The sequence below is a fragment of the Gavialis gangeticus genome, unplaced genomic scaffold (assembly GCF_001723915.1).
Source record: "Gavialis gangeticus isolate Ggan-Ray unplaced genomic scaffold, GavGan_comp1, whole genome shotgun sequence".
In the NCBI taxonomy this organism is placed as follows: domain Eukaryota; kingdom Metazoa; phylum Chordata; order Crocodylia; family Gavialidae; genus Gavialis; species Gavialis gangeticus.
In genome coordinates this window covers 9,693,419-9,705,001 of record NW_017728993.1, presented here as the reverse complement: position 1 = coordinate 9,705,001, position 11,583 = coordinate 9,693,419, and the positions used below count along the sequence as shown (strand labels likewise).

Below are 11,583 nucleotides of genomic sequence, written 5' to 3'. Positions count from 1 at the left end.
TTTTTTTTTTTTTTTTTTAAACAAACCCCTTCCCTGTGCTCTAACCAGCAAGTCTGCAAATACAGAAATGTTTGTATTCCAGTCAGAGACCTTATGGTAGCAGCAAATATCAGAGAACGCAGTGGAAGTCTCTGAAAGATTTCATCTCGCCTTCCACTTAATCCCCTTGCTGTACCTCAGATCTCAAGTAACTTTCATACTGCGGGCTCACTTTAATGGATAGAATCTATTTTTCATGAAAAAGCAGGAAATAAGCTGTCTTTCGTAAAAAGATTTACAAAATGTAATCATTGTTGAAATATTCTCTTTGAACTGCCTGGTCCGCAGGGGTGTCTGGCTCCCAATACCCCCGTTTCTTTAGAACACCCTTACAAGTTCTTCTAGTAGATCAGGTACACTGGTGGTTCAGTTCTTTGATGTCTTGAATGAATGAAAGAAAAGCATAATAAAAGAGAGCTGTTGATCAAGCATAAAATGCTCTTTAAGCTGACAGAATGGCAGAGTTAACACATTCTAAGCTGCTTTTAGTTTTTTCCTTTTTTCCTCACATTTTCCTGTGCTTTGTGTACAGTGGGGGTTTTTATTTTTTGAAAAGTCTCTGATCTATGTAGTATGCCGTCCTCTAACAAAAACCAAAATGGGATTGTTTCTCCGTCTCTCTCTCTCTTTCTCTCCCTTTCACTTGTTTGCTCAACTACTCTTTTTTTTTTTTAACAGCCAGGGTGTTGGGGTTTAGCATGGCTGTGGCCAGCCTTCAGCGTTCAGCGTGAAGTTTAGAAGATTTACTTTGCATTTTTCCCAAGTTTAGCTCCGTCATAAATAAAAGAAAACTTGCTTGCTTAACTTTTTAGAAGCTAGGGAAAAAATTACGTATTTCTCATTGTCACAAAACGAAGCTCTCGCCTCCGAAAGAAAATAAAAAGGACCTCGTTGTTCGAGGACGTTCTTTAGAGTTGGGGAAAGAGGAACGTTTGGTTTTTTTCTTGTAGATCTAATTTAGATCTTAAGTTCCTATACATAATTTATACATCATATTCAAAGTGCTAACCTGCTCTGCTTTGCTGGGTTGCATTTCAAACGTTTGCCATTGATAAATCTTTACTGTATTATATTCAGACTTAAATGTGAATATGTCACAGTTCAGTCAACCTTTAATCCACTCTTCTGCAGGTTCTGAAGGCAGGGGGTCTGAACCTCCGAACATTGCTTTATGTTTCAGAAACATCTGGGGCCAGCTGGGACATTTGCTGAAATATTCAGATGTCTGGAACAACAGCAAGTTACTGTATTAGTGTGTTTTTAGAAGGCGCTAGAGGGGCTGGGGTGACTTAGTGGGTAAAAACACTAGCTATTCCCAATCTGAATTTGGAACCTAAGCAGAAACCTTAACTGAAATAAGTTTGTTGGACCCCAGGGAGTAGTGGTTTGGACTACTAGGCATTTTAGTAGTCAGCAGGCAGAAGTCCATATTACAAAATTATTGCACATAATTCAGTGCAGTTTGCCACAATTGGCATTCTCACAAACGCTGTTGGAAATAGAGATACTATATACCTCGCCTGGAGAGTTGTGTCCCTCCAGAGAGGGATTTTATCTTTCTTAAGACAGTGTAAGCATGTTCATGGTGGGGGATATGACTAGCCTATACTGAGCCCTTGGACAACCAGAAGATTCATGCTCCATTTTATTTCCCTTTGGGGATGACCAATGCACTGTTCCTGTCCCTTATGGTATTTTGTTTTGAAAAATGCAGCCACTAAATAATTTACCCCAGCACTAAGAAAATAACTCCCACAGTCACAAAGATGACTGTGTCTTTAATACGTACCTTTTGCTTTACACAAAAGTCAAATCCAGGCCTGCTAAAACTATATTGAAACCAGCGGGCCAGGAGGACACATCCAGACTTGATGTAAAGTAAGTGCAGATCCAGTGGAACGTCACCTACTTCCACCAAAGGCTACGTGTTGCTCGCCTGTTCACGCCGGCCGTCCATCTGAAGGTCTCATCCTGGCCCTCCTTGTTACGTGAGGGTGCCACTTCTACAAAGTTCTGTGCAAGCATGCAGCTCGTTACATAACGATATATATTTTTTCATGTCATCTTGGAAACAAATTTACATTTTACTCCATGTCACCTACTGGAGGTGGTTTTAATTTTTCTATTTTTTTGTTTTGTTTTGGTTGTCTTGAAGTTCTGGAGTTAACTAAAATGTCACACTAAATTCATTGCCAAAAAGTTGCACAAACTAATGCACTGTGATGAATTTTCCCAGCTGGTTGACATTTGGGGCTAAGAGTGAGTTCTGCTGCCCAAACAGCTTCTCCATTTGCAGACAAGTTAAAAAGCCGCCTCTTTTATTTAGGCTGTATCAGTGTTAGGCCTTTTTATTTTTCCCCTTCAAATTCCCACCAGTCCAGGCCTATGAACAACAGCGGGAATACTTACTAGCGCAGACACCACACTGGGTCAAATCCCGATCACTTCCAACGCTCCTTGCCTACACTAACACGGCAACTGTTGTGGTTACCAGCTGGGCGGCACCAGTGGGAACTTTTAAGAAAATGTCTAGTGCAGACACAGCTTGAGACATGAGTGGATTACACAATGAAAAATCTCCTGTGTGAAGTTTGTCAGCGTTCTTGCATGTTTGAATGTCCTCAAATAACCCGCAGCGCCTAAAGAAGGATCCAACTGTCACACCCAGTGCTGGATTCCACGTTAACAACCTCCTTCCGCAGTGTTAAACTTTGCCCTTGAGGACTTTTACTTAACTTTTTAATTTGAAAAACAGATCCTAACTGCTTTACCACCTCCCCGTCTTGCGCTGAGTCAAAAGTCCCGTTGTTGCAGGAGGCACAGGGGTAGAAGAAACTCGAACAAGTTTTTGGGTGTTATTTTTTGTTCACGTGCACAGGCATCATGCGTACATTTTTCAGAGCCAGAGATAAGTTAGATCACACAGGAAGGCTGTTTTAAAGACCATTTTAATAAACAATGGGCCTGCTTCTGTCTTCGCGACCCAGGCAGACCTTGGTTACGTGCTTTCTGCTTTTCTCCCGTTAATATCCGAAACGGCAGCGTATTTCCCAGTCGTCCTCCCGAGACAAAGAACGTAGTTGTCAAAAGTTGCTTCAGAATTTTTTTGTATGCAAGTGTGCTGTCTTCAGACTAGCATAAGAAACAAATAGACTTGCTCTATCAAAGAAACGTAATTGCCATTTCAGACTTCCTGTTTAGGATTCAGTCAAGTAGATATTGTTTATGGTTCATAAAACCTTACTACTGTGAGGATTTGAGGATACTGGCAGTGTAGAGCTTCAACTTTCATGGTGCTGTAAATTAGAAAAAAAGGTGTGATAATACTCCTTCGAGAACAGTAAAATAGCTCTGCAATGGTTAAATGGAATTTTATAAGCACATTCGGTGTGGAACTGTTTTGCATTACATGAGTTGAATACCTTAGAGATGACACACATCTGCAGGCACTTTATTAAATCCTTAGTCAGCACTTTTCAACCTGATGAGATTACTTCTTCATTTGACTGGAGAAAGGAAAGCTAAGATCTTGTACTGGACTGCAGAATTCTTTTTGATGTTTCACCTTGAGCCCTGGAAAAGGACAGCGAGCTGCTCTGTAGGACAATACAGAATTGTAGTCATACAGATGACTACGTAGCAGTAGCTAGGACCTTTCAGTCCAGTGGATTCATTTAGCTCTGACCTCGTCGCTGCAGTAAGTTTTTAAGTCAATATAGATCAAAGCTAACTGTCCGCTTTTGGGGGCAAAAAGCCGAAAGAGAACTCCACCCTGCATTGCGTTGTGATAACCGATGCAATTTAAATGAAGACTGAGAATTACGAAACAGGACATGAAAGGATGAAAAAGCGTGAGGTAGCCAGAAAGCAGAGTAAAGCTTAAATGCAGTTGAGGAACCCAGGTTGACAGCAGCACGACATTCCCCAAATATAGAATTGGGTTTCTTTGTTTCACTAATCCAGCTATCAAAGCTGCATGTCCTGTTATGTACTTCATACGCCTTTTTATTTTCGACTTTGAGGTCTGCTTTCCCCTTGCAGTGGAAGTTTTGCAGGTGCATCAAAGGGACAATAGAACTCTTCAGACATAATCTGGGAAGATTTAGACACACACAAGGCTCATGGGAGAAGGGATTTTTATATTAAAATAATTAGTGGGAACCTAGGATCCTTCTGTACGTGTGCTTCAAGTGTCAGACATTCTAGAAAACAGTGATATCCTGAGAGCAGGGCTGGGATGCGAGGAATAAGGGCACTGTTTCAATCTCGTTATGTGCTGCCTCCGCACATAAAATATGTCATCAAAGTTGAGTTGCAAAAATAGCCCTTGCCATGCAGTTGTGTCTGTCGGGTATCTGGGTTTCTCAAAAGCAGCTTTTCAAGTGAGGTGAATTCGGACGTCCGAGGCACTGCAGATGAGTTTTTAAAAACACACGCAAGACATTTTGGTTCAATACTGAAGGGGTTAAGTTTTTTCATTGGTATTAAGACTGAACTGTGTCTGCAGGAGTGGTATTGACACCCTCGTGCATGGTAACTCTACTCCTTTATTGACATGTTGCTAGTCAAGAGCACAATAGCACTCTGTGTCTGCAAATCATTGCTAAAATCATCTCAAGAAAAAAAAAAGTTTGAAAGCCTAACGCTAGACAAAGGCACAAGAGCTGCACTGCGCAGCTAAAAACTCTGGAGTCAGCAACTTCTATTGATTAAAAACTAACCTTTAAAGTAACTCTCAGAGTGTGTGGTTAGCATTTAAATTTAAACATGTCATGAGTTGATTTGTGTTGCTGAATACCAACTCAGAAGGAGTTACATTCACATCAGATTTTTTTTTTTTTCTAATTCCCTTAAGCAGCTAAAGTATTTCATGAAGTGTCAATAGGGCAGGGGAGGGGGAAAAAAAGGTGTTTTGGAGTGGGAGAGGGGGCTTGGACCCAGCCTTGCAGTTTCTTTTCCCATGCAAATAGTCACCCCAAAAAGGAAAGTGTGGGGAGTGCAACACAATAATTAGACCTTTGTCTAACTTTCCCAAGTGCCAGAGAAAGACAGATTAATTAAATATACAACAGTGTTGGTTTTTGGAGTGGGGGTCTCTCTTGCTGTGTAGGTCATAAATTAGGCAGAATAAATACTTCAATGTGTTTGCAGTGGGCCTGCTACGTCAGAACCACTGGAAGGTTGGTGGGAGGAGAGCAGAGTGTTTCTTGCTAATGATAGTCACGTCTGGGTCTGTCTGGTTGCTCCTAGCAACCAGACATGATGTAACACCAGGATGAACTTGAACTTGGGGGACTTGAAAAGGGAACAATAGACCAGAGCAATCAATAAAGCCTATTTCAAGTGAAGGATTACAGAGCTGCTCTGGGGTAACCTTGTCTGCAAGGCACACACTGAATAGTAAGATGTGTGAAGAAACTTCTTGCTTTTTAAGAAGAGTGGAGAAGCACTGCAGGATTTTTTAGTAATGCAGTGAGTAGCAGGGAGCAACGGTGGTGTGGAAAAGTGCACCCCCTGCTGTCCAAAATGTTCATTTTGCATCATTAAAAGAAATACTGCACTCAACTGCACTGAAGGGAGATTAGGAGCCTCCAGCCTGTTTCCTTCCACTTCACAAATTAAAACTCCAGACCCATTAATCTGAGCAGATCTATTAAAATATGAGATGTCCAGGCCAAGAGTGGTCCAATAACGATGCCAGTTTAGCAGAGGCCTAGATGTGTTGCACGATTATTACTTTTTTAATTAGTGGAAGGTGCTGATATATGTTTGCCAGAGTCATTTGCTGTCTTGAGTTCTGTAAAGCAAGTGGTTAACAATAACACATCTGAGAGCACAGCAGTGCATTTCTAAGAAACCTGCTTTTGAGATCAAAGGATACTTGCAGGACCAGAAAATCTTAGACAGCTATCATTTAGGTGCTTATTCATGTGCTCAGGCAAGCCCTCCTGTTAGCTACTTGGACCTCCAGAATATGCACTTGAATAACCAAGTCTGAATTTTAACTCTTTCGCTCCCAGCGACGGACTATCATTCTGGTTAACGTTGCCCATCATGAAGGCTACCGCATTCTTATTTCAATAGTAAACTGTACACCGGATGTTCGAAGCGACTTGAAACTCGGGGTGAGAAGAATGGTGTTAGACACACAAATCCTGCTTCCCTTCCCCTTTTGAGTAACGCTGTCAAAACCGGGGAACTGATCACCAATGAGGAGCCCAGGAGTTGGCAACGCTTCCCAAACCCTGGAAGAACTGTCTCTGTTGATGATCTTTGCATATGAACGTTATTTCATTTAATTACAGCCAGTTTGAGTTTGAACCTGAAATATGCATACAGTAAAGGAAACAGATATGGGAGTAGAGTGTCTGTGCTCAAAAAGGTGGAGGAAGTAAGAGTAATGAAGTGAACGTAGTAAATTGGAAACTGGACAACATATTGTTCTCATACTGTGCTATTTGCCTTCTATAGCGCTGGCCTCTATAGGAGGATCATTTCATCTTGAAGTCTAGTCATGGAGCTTGCCTTAGAGTCCTTTATAAATATTAATAAATGATATTTCCATCGATAGGCTACAAATCATAGAAGATGCTGAAAAAGAATGGAGGAAAAAGTTAGAAAAAACTTGTAACTGGGGTATCTCCATGCAAAAAGGCACCGAATATACGACACGAGTTAATCTAAAAAATGGGGTTTCAGCAGCAAATCTTTATTACCCGAAGCTTTCTCATTATGCTGTTTCACCTGAAGCTATCAACACCGCTTGTTGGTTTAATTCCAAGAGAGCAACATGTCGGAGCCAAGTGGAATCCACATTCGGTTTATAAGCCGCAGGCCTGACACTGACCTCACCTATTTTAGAGCCTCGTTAGCTTTATTGGGCCTGATTCTGATCTGACGTCAATTTTCCTCCTGTGTAAATAGATGTGAGTATTGTTCTGAGATGATGTGCTCCTGATTTACACCAGTGCAAATAAGATTCCCATGCTGGTTTATTCTGGTCCTGTGGTGAAAAAAGATTGCTTTCTCTGTCTTGGGTTCTGGGTCACGTCATTTGCATTATACTATACTCCTTTGAAGGTCTAAAATCAGCTCCACTAAGTTTTTTCAAAGAAGGGCTTTTGCACCAAGTCCCTTTTTGCTATTAAAGTCAAGCATGTCCATAGACCTAGGACAGCTTTTTCACTGATCTCGTTCCCCTTATTTTTGCTTTATCCTTGTTCCTTTTAGCAGTCTACATTTCTCCTAGGAAACCACCCATGTTACTGAATTTTCACATGTCTATTCTAGTGAGACGGTTGAAGCAGAGTGCTATAAAGCAACAGATGCTTACACTGGCACTTGTTTAAATCCCCAAGAAAACCCCAATTGCATGGTGATAAATGCATGGAAACCCATGTGTGATTCACTGAGGGGGAATGTTAGAGGCAGATGATAAAAGTGAACGCGCTCTATCTCCATTGAAACAATAGATAAGTTGTAACACAGCAGCACAGTTACGTTGATCTCAATAATGACCTGAGGTTGTTAGTGAAAAAAGAATGATTTTAGTGGTATTATTTGCAGTTAACTCAGTTCGTCAGCCCCTGAAACTTCCCCTCCGCTTTGAATACGAGGATTGCAGCAACGTTCACAGCCCGTTCCAAAATATCACTCGTTTATAATAAGCTCTTCTCTTTGTTTTGCAGTCCTGGTACCTGGGATAAAAGTCGCAGCTTCCCACCACCCACCGGACAGACCACCTGACCCCTTCCCAACTCTGTAACATGGAAGCAGCAGCAACACAGCGCAGTTACTTCACGTCAATGGAAGGGGAGACAAACAGATATCAACAGCAAACAACTAGTACATGGAAAAGGCAAACGTTATGGTTGAATAGCAAAGGCCATAACTTTTTTGAGATTTTTTTAGACACCTTAGGGACTGTTGTAATTTCTCATATGGTGCTGGAAATGGTTGGGCTTCATAATTTTTGAAGTGTTTCATTGGTAGTGTAAGCATTTGGTGACACTGGGTAGTACTAGCCTCTGCTGCTGCTTACCGACTCGCTGTTGTAACACACTTTCCATATGGAGCCTAACTGTTTTACAGTATTTTCATCAATTTTTTTCCCATGCAGGTGTGAGACTTCTTGAAAAATCATGAAACACACTTAAACTATAACTTTTGTAGTAGCTGAATTCTGCAATATATAACTTACAGGACAGACATAGAGCATGTTTTTCTGTAACATATCGGGAAAAAATTTGCAAGTTTGTTTTTTTTGTTCGTTTGTTTTTTTACAGTCAGCACTTAGATACATAACAAAAATCATAAGAACATTTTCAACAGGTTTTTTTCCACTTGATTGCAGAGTGATTTAAAACATCAAACTACTACTATACACTAAAAGAAAAAGAAAAAAGTTTGAAATGCTGCACTTACATTAAAAAAAAACATTTTTCAACAATTTTCAACAATTACACAAAAATTCACACAGAAATGGGGAAGTTGGTCTGTTTTGACAGAAACTGACAGGAATCAATCAAAACAATCGAATTTTGAATTGAGTAAAGTGCAATTTCATTGGATAGCTAAATATCTTTGTAAGATAGAGATTGTTGAAAATTCTATTTTTGTTTTCCAAGTCCTTCCACCCCAGGACTCTAAATTATTGGGGTAAAAAACAGCCTTGCAAGAAAAAGGGGAGCTATTTTTGCTTTTTATGTTTTTTATTGTTGAACTTGTATCCCTTTAAAACTGAAGGAAAAGTTAAAAAAATACAAATCTAATGGTGCTTTTACCACAATATGTTAACTACATTAAATGCTAATTAATCATTTTCTGTTATCAAAGCACATAACTAAAATTAAATCATAATATCTGTTAATTTTATAAGCTAAAAGTCACTATAATGAATTATGCCAATTCTGACAAATTTTACGTGTTTCCGGCAATATAGGGTTTATCAGTTCTCAAACACCTTGGGATTAATAGAGAGCAGTCCAGAAATTAAAACACCTTTGTGTCCCTGAACTGGTACATTTTCTGGACTACAAAGAAAACAATACTGAACGAATGCTGATACTACAACTTATGCCAGTTCAAAGCAAGGGCACTTGCTGAAAAAAAAATAAAAAAGTTTGGACCCCGTACGTCCTGTATCTTATGTACAAAAAAAAAAGAAAAAAAGAAAAAAAAAAAGAAAAAAAGAAAAAAAAAAAGAAAAAAAGAAAAAAAAAAAGAAAAAAAGAAAAAAAAAAAGAAAAAAAGAAAAAAAAAAAGAAAAAAAGAAAAAAAAAAAGAAAAAAAGAGTGCAAGTGATTTTTTTCTATCAGACAGCGGAGCGCCCCTTTGCTTCACATGCAACTTTAAGAAGGTTTCCTATACTATACATATATATACGTTCTGGTTGGCAAGTTCAGCTAATCAGAGAAAGTCTCTGCATGTTCTAGTGTTAGTAACTAATTTTTATATAGTTAATGTAGGGTAAAGTAGAGTGCATTAAGACACAATATTGTAATCCCTATTCCAGGCACTTGCCTTTAAACTATGTTTGTTCAGCCCTTCAGAAGGGTCTCTACTACTGTCCTATACAATCAAGTAACTGAAATTCTTGGGAAGACACTTTGCTCCTCATCTTTTCCCTGAAACAATTTTTTTTTTCTTAATTTGCACGAAACAAAAAAAAAAATTCCATATCAATGTGCCTTGCCCTGGATAGCGATTATTTGTGGAATTGTTGCACATGTTCCTATATTGAAGGGGGTTTTTCCCTAGTCAAGCATTCGGAGACACTTTTTGTAAATGTGACTTTTATGTCAGCCATCGTCAGTTTCAACATCTAGAATTAAATAGAATGTTAGTTGTTCCGCAGATATGAGTAGTGTTTATTGTCCTGTACGGTCAGTGGCAGTGCTATTCTGAGATCTGTAGATGCTAGATTATCAGTATTTTTGGATGTTGCTGCATTTTACATTTTATTTGGAGTCTTCCTTTTGTTTTGTTTTTCCCAGATATATGAAAATATGCAATACCTGCTTATATCATGTAGACGAGCTTAGCAATTATTAATTTTTCTTTTGATTTTTTTTTTTATTTGACCAAAGTTGGTGCTGCACTTGACGCAGTGTGTTTTAGGTGTTTGTCTTTGTACTTTTGTGATTTTGAATGCACATGCGGGAAGGGCTCTTCTTAGAGAAGCAGTCAAACTGTGAAGCACTAAGCTGAACCCTGCTTCAAGCAATTTTTGTTTTACAACTGTTCCTTTCACAAGCAAGCCTTAAAAAAAAAAAAACCTTCCTTTTTCTTCAGATCCCACACCCATTTTTATTAGCAGACTGCAATCAATCCACATTCAATAAAAGTATATAATGCCCATTTTTATATGCACGTTTTTAAACTTCCAAGTTCTGAAAATTGTTTACTGGTTATTCTCTATTTAAGGAAAAAATAAAATGTTTTGGATTTTCATATGTGTCTGATAAGTGGTTGAGTAGTCATTTTGCTCTATTGTATTGTGTGATTGTTAGTATATGGTATCACATCCTCTAGCCAGCATCCTTTGCCTTCCCTATAGCACTTAGCTGGGCATTACTTTATTAAGACATATGTGCACTAAAAAAAATAGCAGCTTTCAGTGCTTCACAGTGAAGGGAAAAAAGCCTAGACAAACATTTTGTCAGAACCTTGCTATAAGCCAAGGTATTACCAGTAAATTGGTTGTATATACAATAAAATTGCACCCTTTTTTAAACAAAACAAACTAAGCAATAGTTTGGGCAGTTAGTTGTTTTTAGTGAGCATGTTGTAGTCATGGCTGCAAGAGAGAGAATTAAACTGCCCACTCAGAAGATATGTAATTTGTATGTTGTATAGTTTTATTGATTACACTGATTTATTCTACCCTATTTTATAATGCAGGACTTTTGTAATGTTGTTTAAATGAGGAAAAATTTCTGTCAAATTAGCTTAGGTGAATTTCTGATTGTTCGTTATAAAGGCAGCGTTCATAGAATTGCTTTTTTTTTCCTTTGGGAACTGGATTTAAGTTAAAAACTTTCCTGTTTCCTTTTTGTATGTATTTAAATACAGTTATTTTTCTTCTCTCAATGGTATAGCATATTCCTATGCTTGAGAAGTATAGGCTACTGAAGAACCATTGTAAATGGACATTACAGGTATGCTGTATTTTTTGAAGGTATTTTGTCGTATTAAGTTTGATGACGCTAAAGTTAGGGAATTCTGAGCAGAATTGCAGAAAAAAAATGTTTTAAAGGCTTTAAAACATTAGGTAGGCGGTCAAGGGTGTTAACCAACAGTGGTTGTAAAGTATTAAACACACTAAATTAAATTTTTGTTCACCTTATTATCATGCAGAAAACACAGCAGTTTGGTTCTGGTCAGGTATTGAGAACAAAACAGTGTTTTATTCCTCAAAGTAAAGCAAAAGAACGGAGATCTGAGCAAGACAGCTGCTTGGGGTGTGCAGTCTACAATAAAGAGAACAGGCAGGATTCAGGCGAACAATCTTAGTCCTTGAGTCAGAATTGCATTGTGTTCCCT

General features: G+C 38.7%; 1 protein-coding gene across 6 annotated transcripts in view; it reads left to right on the top strand.

Annotated features, from left to right (window-relative positions):
- NFIA (nuclear factor I A) overlaps positions 1 to 9,210 on the top strand; it is a 359,137-nt gene extending 349,927 nt beyond the window's left edge. For all 6 annotated transcript variants that reach the window (XM_019501201.1, XM_019501205.1, XM_019501204.1 and 3 more), the window contains one exon: positions 7,728 to 9,210. In XM_019501201.1, the coding sequence (XP_019356746.1) occupies positions 7,728 to 7,745 (18 nt within the window). In that variant the 3' untranslated portion in view covers positions 7,746 to 9,210. The remainder of the gene's footprint in view (positions 1 to 7,727) is intronic.
- Positions 9,211 to 11,583: the final 2,373 nt, after the last annotated feature.